Genomic DNA, 18,866 nt, shown 5'->3' on the forward strand with positions numbered 1-18,866 from the left:
TGTAGACAGGACCTCTGTGTAGATGAATCCTGCTCTTAGTGTTCTGTGTGTGAGTGGACACTGCTCCAAGAGCGTCCTCTGCCTTGCCTTCGTTTGCTGTATTGCACCCGGAGTAGGAAATGATCAGCCCACAGCTCTTAAGACAGGCCCAGTCTGCAGAACAGTAGATCCGGCTTCCTGCAGAGAGGTGGGGCGCGGCTGCCTGGGCAGTGCTCGCGGGCGAGCATTTGGGGTCTGAACTACGTCAGCTGTTGTTTCTATGAGAAAAGGCGGATCATCTGGAGCCCTCCTCCTCCTGTGCTGGCATGCAGGCTGTCTGTCTATCAAAACTCTGAGCTGTTACTGCTGTGTCAGCACGTCCTGTAAATACGCAGCAGCTTTGTTCCGAAAGTGAAATAAAGCCTCTGGCCTACTGAGGTTGGGGTAGTGGGACCGAGCTGCCTGTTAAGTAAAAATACATCCCAGCTGAGTCATTGGTACGCTGTGAGCGTGCCCTTGACTCACAGGAATATAGGTAACATGGCAGAAGGGCAGTGGGGAGTTCTGGCACGTTCCAGCTGTCCCAGCATGCTGGCAATGCCGTTGAACACATCCTTTCTAAACTTGACACAAACAGCTAGCGCTGGCCCCAGCGTCTGCATCAACAGCCAGGTCCAGCGGAGCAATCTGGGCACTGCTTCTGGCTCCTAGTGCCTAAAGGATGAGAAAAGGCGACGCAAGCAGCTCTCTAGTTAATGTCTTTGTCCCAGGATCCCCTGCAGGGCCATGTGCTGGAGGTCTGGCAGAGCCTATTTTCAAAATGCCCTGTATATCTCGTTCAGGGGGCTTGCTGCTTCCAGCAGAGGTGACTAATACTACCAGTTCATGAAGGAGAATAAGGCCTGGCTGCCAGGGACTTGGAGTTGGAGAGGGGTCTGGGTTATTGGCTAGAGGTGGGGGTTTGTCTGGGGCTTTGTCTTTAAATGCAGCTCTGATGTTATGGGTCACAGCTTTTGGGTGCTTTCAGTAGCTGCTCATGCTGGATATCATCACAGGTAGGCAGGTGATTTCACTTTGACTTTTCCAGAAGTATATGCTTTTTTTTTTTCTTTTGTTTTTTATTTTGTCCCCAGGGTGGGATTTGGGGTTCAGTGCATCATTAGTTAAGGATTTTCCGGGTTCGGTTTCTGAAATGCAGAGCCACTGTTGAGACAGACAGGCGTAGTGCAGCAACATCTCTTCCTACAAAGCAAAGAGAAGGCATTCACAAAAGCGTAGGACTTCCTTTCTAATTCAGGATGCTCATAATACTCGAGGAAGACCTTTCTGTTACACAGAAACTCCTTGCAAGAATACCAGGAGAAGGACAAGTGCCAGCTTCTTCTCTTGACAGAGGAATTGTTACACATCCGTCATTATTATCAAAGTTAGCCTGTGGTTTAAAAAAAAGATGGTTTGAGTGATTTGGGCATCTGTGACATCTAAGGACTTGTAGCTGTGCTAGTTCAAGGTAAAGCTTTTAGGGAAGTTCCTTGGCTTTAGTCTTTTTACCCGAAGCCATAAACTGGCCCAAATCACAGCTTCTTGGAAGCAGAACATAAGATGGATTTCTTGGAACACACAATGAAGTGCTAGCCCTCTTCTAGGCAGAAGAGTACAGTAATCCTTTCCATATGGGATTTAAATACCTCATATTGTTAAATGTAAACGGCAGGAAGAGAAGAATGGGTCTTTTAGACAGAGCGATGCTTTGCTTGCCGTAAGGGTTTGAAGGTGCTCGGGGCGTCTGTTTCCTCCCAAGTCCACACGTTCCTTGTGGCTTCTTCAGTTTACCTGCAAGCCTGTCTCTTGCTGGCAGCATGGTTTGAGGTGCATCACTCCCTTTCTTGTCACTCCTCTGTCCCCTGTCAGAAGCAAGGGCAACATAGGTGTTTGGACAAAGTTTTGGAACAAGTGTTTTCTCCTGGTTATTCCTCAGAGCATGGTCAATCACAAGGCATTCCCATCTCAGTCTCCTTTAGAGCTGGCTTAGTCTCAGACATTGATTCCAAGTTTCTTTTCTCCTTAGTGTGGAATCAAACACTCCTGGGTACAAAAGAGGGGGTGCTGCTCCTGGCAAGAGCTGTTGATACCAAAGTCTCTCTCCTGATGACAGATGCAGTGAAGCTCTGTGTACCCTCTGTGTCCTGCCTCAACCCAAAGGCGTGTACGTGGTGATAGAAATCCTGCCCTTTGCTGCTCTTGAGCTTTTGACTGGTTCTGGCCTCTCTGTGGAGTCTCTCTTCTGCCTCTGGCTCTTCTCTTCATTTTGTAATTGGTCTGCACACGCGCACCCCTGTCCTGGCTTTTGAGGTGGCTGCTGATCTTCTCTCATTGCAGCTGTGAGCAGGTGCTGGAGACTTTTACTTCTCCTTAGAAGTCCCAAACCACTGACTTCCAGTCCATGATCACAAGTTTTCTCTTTGATGTGTGTCTGTGTTTTTTTTTCAGGTGGCCTGTATGCAGTTGATCAACGCCATGATCCATCTTGGTTGTGACCTTGACTTGGGAGTTCAGATCCGTCGTGAGCTGTCTGTAGACTCCATGTAACTCATCTTGAATTCAGAAAGCAGTGCCAGTCTTTTCGTGAAAAAAAAAAAAAAAAAAAAAAGGAAAAAAGAGAAAAAAGAAAGGTAGTGCTTTCAAAGGAATACAATTTATTTAATTTTAGTGAGTAGGTAGGTCAACAGAGCATGTACATGCCTTTCCTGGTGTCCAGCTATCAATGTGAGGGGGTATGATTATGAGAACCTGCTAGATAATGATACTCTGTTTTTTTGCATTTTTACCATCTTCCATGAAAAGAACTACCAAAGGTGGTAGCATAAACTGTATGCATTTGACAGTGTTTTCTCAGTGGGGAAGTTCAAACCGGTGACTTGCCCGTTATTGCTCCTGTAATCTGTGGCAGAGCTAGGACTTGGAGTGAGATTACCATGCTTAGTCTTACCATTCCGGAGGATTAAAAGCATTTCCTTGAAGCACTTTGCCAACACACCAAGACCTGCCCTTCTGAAATAGCTGTTTTCCCAGGAGCTGCACCCGAGCTAAGGCAGATGAGAGAGTCTTGCCTGCTGTCAGCCACCGAGGCTGATGACAGGTCAGTCAGCAGTTTTGGCAAGGACAGAACAAGGTTGATACGTATGCTCCTCCGTGCTGATTGTAAATTCTGGAATTTGTCTTGCATAAAGTGGTCTTCAGGTTTTGCAGGTTGTAGGTTTGGTAGGACCGACTGTGTCTTAAGCACGATGGTAATAGCAAAACCTGCAGGCATCCATGTAGGGCATTTCGGATTTCACAGAATCTGCAAGAGTATTGGAACAGTTCCATATTATGTTGAGGTACGGTAGTTATAGTGTTATCGGAGGAAAGTCTTGGCAAAGAAGATGAAGATGGCAAAGATACTCAAAAGCATTATAACCTTTGAGAGTGGAAACGTGGCATTTACACTTCATATGAACAGTCTACTGTTCTTTTCAGAAATTTACAGAGGACACTTTGCTTTTCCATATCAGAACTTAGTGATTTTAAGTGAAAGCTCTCCACTGGGATGTGTAAAAAATGAGCCATGTATCCTGGAAAGAAGAGTAATTACAGAGACTTGATAGTCTTACTCTTGTGTTTTTCAGTTCTCCTGAAAAAGCAGGTGTGGGCTTCTTCACTTGTGTTGTGTAGGGATTACAAAAAAAGCACCCTTGAAACTTCCGCTGAGATTAAACGTGGGTGAGACGGATCACATTTTCCTCCCCTTCCACGATCCTGCTTTCTCTTGAACTTGTTTGTATCAGCATCATAAATTCTTTGCTTTCACTAGAGCCAAGAGAACATAAGATTTTCATTGCTTTTTCAGGCCAACCATCTCCTGTCAGACAGAGATATCCATGCAGAAGTGCTCGGTCAGAGAGGCCTCGCTGCAAGAGGACTAAGAGGTGGGTGCGTGGTTGGTGATGGTTCTCATCCATGCTTTGGAGGGTTTTCAGGTCGGTGGTAATTAGAGAATAATAGTATAATAATTACTGTGGTAGTCTGAGGGTAGGAGATAAACACAGATTTGGGAGGAGGAGAGGATCCTTTTTATTAGCCATTGGCTTTTACAACACAGTGTTTGTGGGTCACTGATGAGATGATCATGGAGGCAATGGCTGAGATTCTGTAATGGAAATTCTTTTGCTCTGGAGCTGAAGCCCCAATCACCCTCTAACAGTCTTAGTCAGACGACTGAATCTGGAAGCATACAGCTTCTTTTCTCCAAACTGAAGATAATGCAGTTAGAGGGAGAGGCAGTTTGGCAGGTTTAGTAGTTTGGGGGCTGGGGCCCTGAGGGGAGGGGGCTGTTTCTGCCCTGTGCCCTTGGCCTGGAGCTCCCAGCTGGGAAAGGGCTTTCCAAAATCCTGCTGGAAAGCGCTCCGTAAGAAAAAGCTACAGTGTGAAGATGGCTTCCAAGATGCGCACAAGAGAACTTGACCGAGCTTGACCTCTCCTATGCAAGTGGGTTTGCTGCTAGAAGAAACCAGACCAAACCGGCTGAAAACAAGCAAAGCTGCAACAAAATTGTGTAAGCTCAGCTCATAAATATGCCTTAAGCGCACTTGCACAGCGGGTTCGCCTGTACAAATACTCAAAAGTGAATGGTAACAGACGATATCGTGGCCAAAGCCAATAGGTTGAGCAAATTGTAAAAAGGAGTACATAAATAGTCTTAAGACTGCATATAAGGACTGAAGAGTTGTAACACGGCGTCCTTCTCATGCTCCAAGCTGAGAGCACCTTTATTGCTACCGGTAAAAAGGGATTTAGGCTAGCGTGTACTTCTGCTGCCTGCCTTTTTTCTCACTACCTGCGCATGAACTGGAAGAAAAGGAAAATGCAAGCAAATCCCTTTTGGTAACAAGAGAGCCAGATGTGGGAGCTGTGGTTGAGCTGGGGGAGAGGGAGCACCCCTGGACCAGCCTTGGGGCTTGCTGCCAAGCTGCCTTGCTGCCAGCCTGGGAGAGCTGCCTTCAAATGAGCTCTTCCCAGCAGGACACTGCCCAGCAGTAACTGTGAGGGTTGCTGTTCTCCCTCCGGAAGCACGGCCCGCACCAAGCACAGCCAGAGCTGCGCCTGTGCCAGGAGAAGCCTTCAAGCAGAGCTGGGGCTGATGGTGACAGCTGCCAGCAGCTGTCCAGGTCAGAGAGATGCAGGTAAGATGGCAGAGAGGGGACACCGACTGATGGCCACTTCTCTTGCAGGAACAGCATTTAACAGCAGGAGGGAGGCAGGACGAAAGGGCCCATGAGGTGAAAAAATGCATCAAAGAGCCAGAGCCCAAAGCAGAGGGAGAAGAGAAACAGGTGCAGGTCCCGTGGCTTTCAAGGTAACATCTGCCCCAGAAGCAGAATAACAGTAAAAGGCATTGGGAGGTCCTGGAGTGATGGAGCAAAGTGCCTGGCAGAGAGAAGAGGCCAGAGAGACAGGAGACAAGCTAGAGATGGAGGTGAAAAAGATGGCATGTGGAAACTGAGGATGCTCCTGCTGTGCAGGTCCTTGTGAAGACCCTGGTGGCTGAGCAGCTGGTGGGGAAGGAGCAGGAAGCTGGCATCTGCTGCAGGTACTTGTGGTGTCACCTGCTGCTGAGGAGCTGATAGGGCAGGAGTTTTTCAATTGCTTGTGCGGATGCTGGTGATACCACTTGCGGCTGAGTAGCAGATAGATAGGAAAAGACGCATGGCCTGCTTAGGTGTCGGTGATGTCATTCGTGGCAGGAACTGGCCTGTTGCTTTTTCAGGTGCTTGTGATGTTACTGGTGGCTGAGTAGCTGATAGGGCAGGAGTCTGTGATTTGTGAAGATGGTTTTTGATGCCCTACGTGCCTGAGAAGATGCTAGGGCAGGCATGGAGAACTGTTTTATGCAGGTGCAATATGCATGGCTAAATAAAGAGAATCAATCCCCTTGGTAATTCTCTGCTGAAGTCTCTTTGCCTCTCTCCTAGGCCGGCAAAGAACTGACTTTTACACAGGTCACCAGAGCAGGACTGCTGCCAAGAAAGATCCCTGCGCTTGGCTGCTCACCTCGACCCTGTTCCTGCTCCCGTCCCCATTCCCAACACGTCTCTCGCTGGATTCGATGCCTAGAGGGCACAGTATTCCCAAGCGCTGGCTTCTGGAGATAAAAGAGGATGCCGATGGAGAAGCACCTTCGCTCCTTTTGCAGTGAGTGTCGCGGTAGGCTTGGGAGCTGAGTGTTTTATACTTTCTGTGAGGAGAAGTGCCTACATGTTTCTGCCTCGGTTCTGCCTCAGAAACTGATTTCATATGTAGGACGCCTTGTGACGGGCTCAGAAGTGGGCCAGAAGGCGTATGAACTGCAGCTGTTGTGGGACACTGCAGAAGCATCTTCAAGGTGAAGTGTGGTCTTTTTTACTCAAAGTCCACTGGCCAAGTTTGCCAGGAAACCAGCTTCTCAACAAGATGACCCTGTTGATGGGGACCGTCCGTGGCAATGCTTGTAATGCCTTGGTTTCCTTGTCTCTCTTGCACGGGATGCTGCACTGGGGAGAAGACAACGTGAATCACACGCAGGCGACCTGAGCCTCTAATGGAGCAGCACTGGAGATGCTCTGTTCCCAGGCATTTTTTTTCCCTGAGATCTCTACCTGCTGATTTCATATGCTCAGCAGCTGTAGAAAGCTTCCACCCTTCTGGATAACAAGGGTGCTTCCATAACGGAAGTCTTGAGTTAAAAAATTTCCAAAAACCCCCGAACCCTTCTGTTCTTTCTTGCATGGTCAAACTCTCTACAGAAATGAGAAGCACCACTTTGGACTGGCTTTGGTTATGATGGCAATTTTATTGTTTCTCTCGTAAATGTCAAGTTTGATGGTTAGCATTCTTTTGATAATGTTTGTCTGTGGCCTTTGATGGTAAATTGCAGGTTGTGGTGGCAAGCTCCGTCACAAGTCCTGAACGCTTCTTTCCATAAGCCACGCGCCTGAAACACCTGGCAAAGCGTGAGGCAACATTTGCTGGTGATGCTGCAAACGTTGCTTACTTTTGAGTCCTCCTCTCCAGAGTTCTCTCTGGATTTCTTTTTCTTCTTCACTTTCTTGCATTTCTTTGTCAATTCTGGATCACCAGGATGCTCGCTTCTGTCTTTTGCCGCTTTCTTTCGGGCGCACTTTCATCCCCCCCTTCACAGGACTGTTTCCTCTTTCTGCATGGTTGTTCTTCATTTGCCTGGCAAGGGCCTGCAGACTCTGGGTGAACTGGCACTGGTGGGAGCGGACGTTGTTGACGTGAGGATGTGCCCAGCTGCCGCTCACCTACCGACCCAGGATGCGAGTCTGCTCTGTGGCCGCTCGAGCCGTGCACACCTTCCCCTCCTGAGCTTCTGCCGTTGTCAGGGCTGTTCCTCTCCCGTTGGGAAGAGCTGCACAGGTTCCCACTGCCATGCGGCAGCTGACAGTGAGGGCGCTTCTGCGTTTCCGCGAGGGCAATGCGCCTCCGCTTCAGAGGCGGGCAGTCTGGTTGGCTTCTGTTCAGCTTCTCCTCCTCCTCCTCGGTGTCAGAGTGTGCTCTCTTCCTGCCGCAGCGCTGATGGGGAGGTCCTGCAGAGTCCCGTGTTTGTCTCTTCCCTTGGATCCTGGGCCTGTTTTCTCCGCCTTCGTGATTTCTCAGTGCCAGGGTGCCTCCAGAAAATGCCCTCTTCAGCACTTGATCCAGCTTTGTCATGGAAATGCCCTTTGTCTCTTGGCATTCAGCGCCTGCTCCAGGGGTCAAATCGTGGTGCCTGGAGAAGCAACAGTGATCTTAGTCTAGGGTTGTTCTTGCAGCCTCCTCATGGCTTCAGTCTCATCCTGTCACTTTCTGGCAGCACTTGATAGGACAGGCAGAAGACTGAAGCAGCGCTAGAAGCTGGAAATGAGATCGTGGTCTTCCAGCCACGTCTGTCCCTCTCAGAGCAGTAACTCATCTTAAACCCTCCTGGACCTCCATTTGGCCTCTTTTTGCACTAGCCAGTCTCAGGGAGCAGACGGCTAGCAAGTTACACAAGCGCAACAGTTTAGTGCCAGACAAGGAGGGAAAAGGCAGGAGGTGGCGAACTGCAGAAGAGACAGAACTCAACGGGACAAACAGGCATTCTCTCCTAGGCCAGAAAGCAAAACCCACCGGAGGAGAACACCACCACCCAGATCAGTGACAGGAGAAGGAGTGTATCCTGAGCACTGTCGCACACTTGTTATTACCTGGCATAGAAGAGTAAATATGCACGCTGGCAGAGAACCATCTTGATGTCACAACGATCCACAGAGGCATCGTTCATCTTGTACCAGTGTCCATCGCTGGCCTGCAAAGAAAGGCAACACTATCTTTAGATGAACTGCAGGGGTTTTAAAGCAAAACCACAGGCAGAACACCACTGAAGGACACGGACACCATACACCAGTGCAAATCACAGAGATGTCTCCTACCTTCACGAAGCAGTAATAGTGTCCTGCCTGGCAGCCGGAGCCTTCATGTACCAGGATGGCATACAAGGAATAGAGGAGTGGTTCTCCAGGGGCTTGAGACATGTACGCGGCAAGGTCCAAAGATTCCGGATACTGCACAACCTAAAGAGAGACCAAGACGACCCCCAAATTATCCTGAGAGTCTTTAGGAAGCAGCCTGAGAAAACCTTGCCAGCAAACCCAGGCTAGAGGCATAGAAACAGATCGCAGTTCATCAAAACCAGGTGTTGCCATGTCATCACTGCAGTGGCAGAAAACTGTTGTTGGCCAAAGCAGCTCTTGACAAGCACAGGAGAGGGCTTCTCTTCACACTGGCACTTTCCTCTTCCCACAAGGGAAAGAGCAAGGCATAGCTATTGCCTTGATTTTTCTTAGAGGGCTGCACTCCATAGCCGTTGTGTGCAGACATGAACAACTTCCCAAAAAGGGTTCTCCTTCGGGAAAGGTCTCCTTCCAAGCAGACAAAGTTGCAGTGCCCTTGTGTACATACCTTGCTAATCTTTCTGCCAGAGAAAGCATCAAATCTCTTCAAGCAGACTGTCAGGACATTGGAGGAGCGATGTATTGTGAGCCTCTTGGATGCAGTGGCCAGCTGTTCACACCTTGAAACAAGCACAGACCCAACTGTTGCAACCCATCTTCTCCCCACTCTGCCCCCCACCCCTGTAGGGCTGAGTTAAGGCTTGTTTGGCCCAGCTATCGTGCGCACAGGTTTGCATTTCAGACCCCTGAAGCCCACACGCTCTCACCAAAGCTAGCTTCGGTCTGGGGTGGCTCACTTTGGAGAGCAGCACTCTGCAGTCTTTACAAGGCCAGACCTAGGCATGACACTGTTCAGAGAGCCGGCAGGGGCTGCTGCTGCTCCAAGGACTGAGGTCTCCTGGCCAGAGACGCAAGCATCCAAAACACCTTGGCAATTAAACGGGTGTTTGGCTTCTTGAGGAAGCTGCTGGTGCCAAATCCCTGCCCAGAGCTCCTTGCTTTGGCTCCCCACTGCACATGGGGCCTGTCTTTTCCCTTCTGGCCCTAGGGGTAGGGCAACTTCCTAGCTAGGAGGGTTGAGCACCTCCAGCGGTGGTCAGACGATGGCAGGAATAAAATTCTCATGAAAGCTTTCCAAATATTCAGGCAGAAGAGAAAAAAATACCCATCTTAGAAATGAATGCATTATTTTCCAAGTTCCAGATGATTCGGGTGGATTAGTTGTATGGGGAAGAAAAAAAAAGGAAAAAACCCCAAGCTGTCTCATGAGTGGGTTTCTCAATTAAGTCAAAACATAACTGGTGCTCCCAGACATGCAATACCCTAACCCAGTATCTGCTAGGAAGGTGTCATTAGTAATAATCTTACTTGCTACATTTATAGCCATTTTCACCATCCAGCTGCTCAGGTTTGACGAAGTCTTCCAGAGCTGCAGTGAGAGTTGAGGCTGCCTGGATGAGAAAGAAAGGAGAGCACTAAGCTCCTGGAAACTCAGAATCCCAAGAAATAGCTGCCCGTGTGGGACCGGCGTTATCCCAATAAGCAGCTACCCCTGGGCGGTACCAGAGTTGCCTGTGGTACGCGTGGTCAAAAGCAGCAAAAGCAATCGACCCCATCCGTCCAGCAACCGGACGCATATTGAGGGCGTCCAAAGCAGGGTGGCATGACAGTGCCATCCTGGCTGCAGATACCATCCTTACTCTTTGCCCATCTGACAGCCAGCACCCAGCACAGGCAGACCATTTAGAGGGCTTCCAGAGAAGGAGCCCAGAAGCCCAGTTCCCTTCCCATCCACCACCAAGCTCTGGCGTGGCAACAGCCCACAGTTTTAAGTCAAGGGAGTTAACTGGAGATAACCTCGGCCCCCTGCAGGGGCCTTGAAACCTTTTGCACCACAATTTCCAAACATCTTACCTGGATATCCAAAGCAATATCAAGGAATGCCTCGTAGGTGTCGGAAACGGCTTTGCAGCTCAGGCACGTTACTGGAAGGCAAAGAGAAAAGCTTCTCAGGTTGGGAAGGAGGCTAACTGTGCCCATTTCAATGCCCAACACGTACTGCTTTGGAGACACTGGACACAACGTCTGCGTACTAGAAGCTGTTTACCACGACCAGAGAAAGAGCCACAGACACATCTAAGGCCAGTAATATTTGTAAAAAGTACCTCTCGATCTTAGAAAGCCCCCAAATATTTGATGGATGATGGTAGTTGCTTGAGAAGAGATGTCGAAGCTGGGAAGAAATGGTAAGGCAGAGAGTTATCTCCTCCAAGAGTTTTGCTTTGTCTGAAAACCCTGGCCATCGGGTTTCCTTGATGGGAGTACACCAAGGAGTCCAGAGAGCTCAGGAGCATGGAAGAGGTAATTTGCTTGTGCTTACTCGCTGCTTCCACTCGGACAAGCTCTCTGCATGGCATCGACAGTGTAGCGTAAGAACTCGTGGGCGTCTTCCTGCCTGCCAAGCTGCAAGTGTTCTCCTATTCCTAAGAAAGAGGTAGTTAGTAGCTGTCTCCTACAAGAAGGGAAGAAAGCATGTAAAAGCAGCTGAAATGCCTTACGTGTGAGGACACTGAGGACAGCCCTAGGCTGGATGGCCCTGGCTGAAGAATGCAGGACCCCGTTGACGTGCGCTTCCATTATGCACATCATGCAGAAGCCTTGCTGGCGACCTGAAGAGGGAGGGAGGGAGGGAAGCTTCTCAGGTTAGCAAAATACCCATAGCAATGGGAAACTTAATGGAGATCTTGAAATTAGAAGATAACAGTCTCCAGTCCCCTTCTCCCAAGGTGCCAATGTCCCAACAAGCCCGGGCCATTTTAGTGCATAGAAAGCTTTCTTCAGGGGGATGCTTAAGTGACAGCAGTTTTCTGTGCAATAAGCAAAGAGAGTTGAACTGGCAGGAACAGGGACCGAGACTTAGGGCCAGAAAGTGGTGCCTTTCTGAAGATGAACACACCTAGACAGGACAAGAGCCTTCTAGGCTTGAGTGTTCAAAGAACGCCACTCAGGGGGCCGACAAAGAAGGGGTGCTTTTCTCCTCAATCAAATTCCAGATGCTGGGAATCCTTGGGAAGTGCCCAATGGATTTACAAGGAGATGTTCATGAAAGTACTCACAGGACCGGCTGTGCTCACGCGAGAGCAGGTAGTTGGCCAGAGGGGGTGTGTACGTCAGGCACTGCAGGACGGAGTTGAGGTAGCAGGTATTGCCCAGGTTGTGGAGTCCTGCTCCAGCTCTCTGTCTTTGCTGCCAGGCCATGCAAATCTTCTCCAGGGGAAAAGGGATGCGTTGTGGCAGAGCCATTCCCTTGGCAAGGACTGTAGGGAAATGACGTTTGAAAAGAGATGAGACGATGCTGTTGTATGAGAGCCTATTTTGAAAGTCGACTTCTGTAGAGGAGCACCCAGATAAACCAGCTCTGACCTCCAACAGAGAAACGTTGGGGGAAGCCTAACACTGCCATTGGCATTTCCTGGTTAAGAAACAGTTTTGGAAAAGAGTCTGCTCCCCTGCTTACTTTGCTGAAAGTCCAACAAACCCACACTCTGATTTCTGTGCCTCGGGCTGCCTTCCTTTCCCTCTAGACTCTTGAACAGGCTTATCGGGTCAAGTCTTCCCTTTTCCTGACTGTAACTTGATGAAAAGAAGGAAGTCCCTAGCCCAGAAGGTAACCCTACTGATGTCAGATCTTTCTAGGAGCAATGTCATCTTTCCAAGTCTCATACATAGTGACAGAGGAGTGACCACACGCATTTTTCCTGCGTCTAATCGAAAGCACCTGGGTGAGTCTGGCTGCTATCAGGAAACGCCCTGAATTCCCTCTAGGTTGTCAGCTCATCAGCATTCAGGGATGGGGCACCAGCCACGTCCGTTGCCTTTGGGGATTCACAAAGTCCAAGCCTGCTGGTGAAGGCGTTACTCACCAGAGTCGTTCCCCATTGTGGCCATGGCTTCTCTCAGGAACAGAGGGGAAAGCTTTGGGTGACAAAGGATGTCAGGACACGCTCGAGAAAGAGAAGATCAGCGCCAATCCCGTCACCTGATCACAAAGAAATAATTGTAGCTCAACAAAATGGTTCAAAGAACCCCAAATGTAACCCACAGAACAGCATCCGTCTTCAAAAGTCTTTCAGTGGTACTTGTAACTGCTGCAGAGCTGCAGGCTGATGGCCCTGCTGTCCCTGTCAGCGGACTCCAGTTGACAGCAATTGCCAAGGCCCTTTTGCAAGGCTGCATTGCGTGTCACCTTCTCCGAAGAGGACCTGCTGCTTACCTGCTGCTGGCGTTAGCAGCAGAGCCCTCTGGCTCTCCAGCCCACACTTTCCCACCTTGTACCCAGGTGGGACCGGCTTTCAGCCGCTACTTTAACATCTGCCTTTGCTGTGCTCCTTTTCTGTCTCCCTTGCTACCACATCATTCAGGGTGGGCTTCTTGTCATTCTAGGCTGAGCTCAATGCCTCAGACTACACTGCCACCCTGCTACTTAACCTATGCTAGGATATGGTGAAGAAATAAGAGTTAGCAACTAGGAACTCTAGCCATAGCCCTGGCCAGCCTGTAAAGGTGTAACAGGTCAGCCTACGGCTCAGAAGGTATAGCCCAGCCTATACTTTTATCCCCTATTTACCTACTCTATGATCTGTCCTGAAAGTCAAATCATAATTACCTTTGAAAGAGGATGGAGGTTGAGGAGAAGTGGGCAGTAAACGATAAATGGTTGGAAAAAAGTAGGCAAGCAAGTAGCAAAGGGAGGAGCCAAGTTATCCCGAAGGCCAGCTCAGCCCAAGTGGCTTTTGCTGGCCCGCTTTTCAGGATCCCAAGGCCTGGCCAGGTGAGCTCACAAGCACCGGATGGGTGCCGCATCACTGCCCCTTTGTGACACAGGGCCAGACGGGGATGTGTCCCCTCGAGGCCACACAGCTGCCACGGCCTGGGCACCCTTGGCCTGGCGCTGCCAGCTGGGAACGGGCTTTCCAAAATCCTGCTGGAAGGAGCCAGATGTGGCCACCCCCAGCACGGCCTCAGGGTCAGCTGCCAGCCTGCCTTCAGATCAGCTCTTCCCAGCAGGACACTGCCCAGGAGTAACTGTGAGGGTTGCTGTTCTCCCTCGGGAAGCATGGCACACACCAAGCACAGCCAGAGCTGCGCCTGTGCCAGGAGACGCCTTCAAGCAGAGCCGGGGCTGATGGTGACAGCTGCCAGCAGCTGTCCAGGTCAGAGAGATGCAGGTAAGATGGCAGAGAGGGGACACCGACTGATGGTCACTTCTGTTGCAGGAACAGCATTTAACAGCAGGAGAGAGGCAGGATAAAAGGGTCCATGATGTTAAAAAGCGCATCAAACAACTGGTGCAGTGACGATGAGAGCAGAAGGAGATGAGAAGGAGATGCAGGTGACCTGTCTGGGACAGTGCTTGCGAGGTAACATCTGGCACCCGAACCCAGAGGCAGCCAGAGGCAGTGGGAGGTGGTAGAGTGGGTGAGGAAGGTGCCTGGGAGAGGGGAGAGCAGGGGGAGATGGGAGACAGAGATGGAGATGGAGATGGAGGGGGAAAAGCTAGGGTGTTTGCAGTGAGGATGCTTCTGCTGCGCAGGTGATTGTGATGTCACTGGTCTCTGAGAAGCTGATAGGGCCGGAGCAGGCCCCTGGCTTGAGCAGATGCTAGTGAGGTCATAAACACCAGAGTACGTGATAAGTTGTGAACAGGCCCCTGGCTTGAGCAGATGCTTGTGATTTGAGGGGAGAGCTCATCGCGGTCTACAGCTTCCTCACAAGGGGAAGAGGAGGGGCAGGCGCTGATCTCTTCTCCCTGACGACCAATGACAGAACGCGAGGGAACGGCAGGAAGATATCCAGGGGAGGTTTAGGTTGGGTGTTAGGAAAAGGTTCTTCACGCAGAGGGTGGTGGAGCACTGGAACAGGCTGACCCTGGAGGTAGTCACGTCGCCAAGCCTGACAATATTCAAGAAGCATTTCGGCAACGCCCTCAGACACAGGGTGTGAGTTTTGGGGTCGTCCTGTGCAGGGACAGGAGTGGGAGTCGATGATCCTTGTGGGTCCCTTGCAACTCAGGACATTCTGTGATTCTGTGATTTCCCAGGTGGATAAGTAGGTGATAGAGCAGAAGGAATCACCTGGCTTGTTCATGTGCTTGCGATCTCTCCTGTGCCTGAAGAGGTGATAGGGCAGGGGCAGGACCTGCGCTGTCCCTGGCAGCTCTGTAGCTGTCGGGGCAGGAGCATGGCGCTGGGCTGTGCAGGTGTTTGGGATGCCCCATGTACGTGAGTAGGGAATAGGGCTGGAGCAGGCCCCTCCTGTGTGCAAGTGCTTATGGTGTCCGAGGTGCCTGAGTAGGGGATGGGGCAGGAGCGGGCCCCTGGCTGGTGCAGGTGCTTGTGAGGTAGCTGTGGTCTGAGTATGGGACTGGGAACGAAGGGACGCCTGGTTTGTAACGGTGCTTGTGTTGTCATGGTTCCCTGCCTATGGGATAGGGCAGGAGGAGGCAGTTGGCTTGTGCAGGTGCTTGTGCCGTCAGTGGCGGGTGTAGCTACTAGGGCAGGAGGAATCTCCTGGCTTCTGCAGGTGCATGTGATGTCATAGGTGGCTGAGCAGGTGATAGGGCAGAAGCAGGCACCTGCCTTGTACAGCTGCCTCTGATGTCACTGAGGGCTAAGTAGCTGACAGGCCAGGCCTATGCACCTGGCTTCCACAGGTGCTTGTGATGTCATAAGTGCTTGCGTAGGTGAGAGGTTAGGAACAGGCCCCTGGCTTGTGCTGGTGCATGTGTTGTCCTAGGTGGGGGAGGAGGTGTGAGGCCGAGGGCCAGCCGCTGGGTTGTGCAGCTCCTTGTGAGGTCATCGCTGCGTGATTAAGTGATAGGGCAGGAGCTGGCCCCTGGCTTGAGCAGGTGCTCGTGATGTCACATGATGGCAAGCAGATGCTAGTTCAGGAGCAGGTCCCTGCCCAGGGCAGCAGCTTCTGTGGTCACTGGAGGCCGAGCCGTTGTTAGGGCAGGAGCATGCAGCTGGCTTGTGCAGGTGCTTGTGATGTCATATGTGCTTGAGTAGGTGATAGGTTAGGAACTGGCACCTGGCTTGTACAGCTGGTTGTGATGTCACTGGTGGCTAAGTAGCTGATTGGGTATGAACGGACACCTGGCTGGTGCAGGTGCTTGTGATGCCAGGGGTGGCTCTGCAGCTGTTAGGGTGGGAGTGTGCACCTGGCTTCTGCAGGTGCTTGTGATGTCACTGGTGGCTGAACAAGCAGGCACCTGGTTTGTGCTGCTGCTTATGTTGTCACTGGTGGCCAAGGAGCTGATAGGGCAGGAGAATTCACCTGGCCTGCGAAGGTCCTTGTGGGGTAAGTGGTGTTTCTCTGGGCATTAGGGCAGCAGCATGCAGGTGGCTTCCACAGGGGCTTGGGGAGGTTTCAGACCAGGAGCAGGCCGCTGCCTTAGAATGACAGCACCACAGAATATGTCAGGTTGGAAGGGACCCCTGAGGATCATGGAGTCCAACTCCTTGCTCCTCACCGGTCTACCTAACACTAAAGCATAGGACTAAGAGCGTCGTCCAGACGCTCCTTGAACTCTGATAGGCTTGGTGCTGTGAGCACTTCCCTGGGGAGCCTGTTGCAGGGACCGAGCACCTTCTCAGTGAAGAACCTTTTCCTAACGTCCAATCTGAACTTCCCCTGACGCAGCTTCATTCCATTGCCTCGTGTCCTGTTGCTGGTCACCAGAGAGAGGAGATCAGCACCTCCCCCTCCGCTGCCCGCCCTGAGGAAGCTGTAGACTGCAATGAGGTCACCCCTCAGCCTTCTCTTCTCCAAGCTGAACACACCAAGCGACCTCAGCCGCTCCTCATAAGTCTTGCCCCCGAGACCCTTCACCGTCTTGGTTGCCCTCCTCTGGACACACTCCTAGTTTGATGTCCTTCTGATACTGAGGCGCCCAAAACTGCACCCAGCACTGGAGGTGGGGCCGCACCAGGGCAGCATAGAGTGGGACAGTCGCCTCCCTCGACCGGCTAGTGGTGCTGTGCTTGATGCACCCCAGGACACGGTTGGCCCCTCTGGCTGCCAGGGCACGCTGTTGACTCCTGTTCAACTTGCCATCAATGCAAACCCCCAGATCTCTTTCCGCAGGGCTGCTCTCCAGCCTCTCGTCCCCCCGTTTGTGTGGATAACCAGGATTACCCCGTCCCAGGGGAGAATCCAGCACTGGCTTTTGATAAACTTTGTACGGTTGGTGATTGCGCAGCTCTTGAGTCTATCTAGATCTCTCTGGAAGGCCTCTCTAGCCTCGAGGGAGTCCACAGCTCCTCCTACTTTCGTATCATCAGCAAATTGACTTCATGTACGTTTGACTGCTGTGTCCGGATCATTCCTAAAAACATTAAAGAGCACTGGCCCTAAAATTGAGCCCTGGGGAACCCCACTGGTGACTGTCCACCAGCCTGATGTAGCCCCATTTACTCTAACGCTTTGAGCCCCTTGTGGTCCCCAGAGCCTCATTTTGAGGGCCGAAATCCTCCTTTTTAGGGTCCAAATCTCTCTTTCCTTACCCATAGCCTTTCTTCAGGGCTCACAGTTTAATTTTGAGGGTCTAAAGTCTCATTTTAAGGGGGGCCTACAAGTAAGATGGGGATAGTCTTTTTAGAAAGGTCTGCTGCGACAGGACAAGGGGGAATGGTTTTAAACTAAAGGAGGGTAGGTTTAGACTAAACCCAAGAAAAAAAATTTCATTATGAGGGTGGTGAAACACTGGAACAGGTTGCCCAGAGAGATGGTAGATGCCCCATCCTTGGAAACGTTCAAGGACAGGCTAGATGGGGCTCTGAGCAACCTCATCTAGTTGAAGATGTCCCTGCCCATTGCAGGGGGGATGGACTAGAGGACCTTTAAAGGTCCCTTCCATCCCAAAGCATTCTATGATTCTATGATTTTTAGGGCAGAAAGCCTCCTTTTTAGGGCAGAAAGCCTCATTTCTGTGGTCCAGAGGCTCAGTTTTATTTTGAGAAGTCTCCTTTTTGGAGTCCAAAGACACATTTTTACTTTCCAAAGCCTCATTTTCAGCCTCCGAAGTGGCATTTTTAGGATCCAGCCCGTCATTTTTTGCTCTGACTGAGCAGCCTTGTCTTCAGCCATGGCCATCTGTCAGAACAAGGGTGCCGATGGGCACTGGCCATGCCTCGTTGCACACTGCTGGTGTGTGCCTTGCAGCTTCCAGCTTGCTGCACCTATTCCCCCGGCACGCTTGTAGGAAACCTCATGTATTAGCAGAGCATTCAAAATGTCCAGATGCTGTTACTCCTTGGCTTTTTCTTCTCTTTCTGGGGAGGAATGTGAAGAAAAGAGAAAAAGAGTTGAGGAATAGCTAAAACACATGCCCCAGGTTTTATGAGAACACTAAAACAAATGACCTGACCCATCATCTGCTGTGCCCGAATTGTTGCCAATGCAGGGTGTTGGCAGTGAGGATGCTTCTGCTGTGGAGGTGCTTGTGATGTCAGTGGTGTCTGAGGAGCTGATAGGGCAGGAGCAGGCCCCTGGCTTGAGCAGGTGCTTGTGAGGTCACTGGTGCCTGAGGAGCTGATAGGGCAGGAGCGGGCAGGTGTGAGCAGCCATAAAGGTGACTGCTTAGAAGGGGAAATGCCTGAGCAGAAGAACGTTCCTGCGAGCCCGGGAGCTGTGAGCCTGGCGATCAGAAGCACCCCTGAAACGTGCAGCTGGCCGCTTTGCAGCACAGCTGGGGACCGAGAATCCAGGCACCTCCAGATCATCTCGGAGGTGAGACTCTGTCTATCACATTATTGTTCCCCCTTTTGGAGTCGGATAGGTTTATCCACCCACCTCTGGGATGGCTGGGTCCTCTCTGGGATCGCTTTGTCCTCCCCTCTGGGATGATGCTTTGGCCCTTTCTGGAATCTGTCTAATTCACTTTATGCACATATCTCCATATAAGTAATCCATCATCAGTATATCTGCTGCTATTTGGAGACTAAATTCCCTGCCTAATGACAACTTTTTAATAACCTGGTTGTTGCTGTTCTATTGCTTATTCCTAAAGGATTGGTTGTTGCTATACGACTGGTTGCTGCTTTTACTGACTGCTGCCATCTTATTGATTGATGCTCTGCCATTGATTGCTGATAGAAATGGGAAGCAGGTCCATGCCCTGGAGCTCCCCAGGACTCCTCCCAGGCATCTGCCCAAGTGTTTTGTCCTGCTGCGGAGGGAGCTGAAGTCCTGGGTAGCAGCCCCAGACTGCACCAGGGGAGATACCTGAAGAGTTTGGTGTGTGTTGGAGGCACTCTGGAACTCCTCGCAGGGATTTCCCAGAGTCTTTTGGTTTCTTCCAGAGGCAAGTGAATTCCC

At 50.9% G+C, this 18,866-nt stretch overlaps 1 protein-coding gene across 1 annotated transcript; it reads right to left on the reverse strand.

Annotated features, from left to right (window-relative positions):
• Positions 1-339: 339 nt before the first annotated feature.
• LOC309603846 (ubiquitin carboxyl-terminal hydrolase 42-like) lies at positions 340-11,747 on the reverse strand (the record flags this gene model as incomplete). Its single annotated transcript, XM_082338740.1, has 5 exons — positions 340-441; positions 8,998-9,084; positions 9,866-9,913; positions 10,893-10,943; positions 11,622-11,747. 5 exons carry the CDS (start codon positions 11,745-11,747, stop codon positions 340-342), a joined length of 414 nt encoding a protein of 137 aa, XP_082194866.1.
• Positions 11,748-18,866: the final 7,119 nt, after the last annotated feature.

This window comes from Platalea leucorodia, assembly GCF_965183815.1.
Source record: "Platalea leucorodia genome assembly, contig: HAP1_HAP1_SCAFFOLD_215, whole genome shotgun sequence".
NCBI lineage: Eukaryota > Metazoa > Chordata > Aves > Pelecaniformes > Threskiornithidae > Platalea > Platalea leucorodia.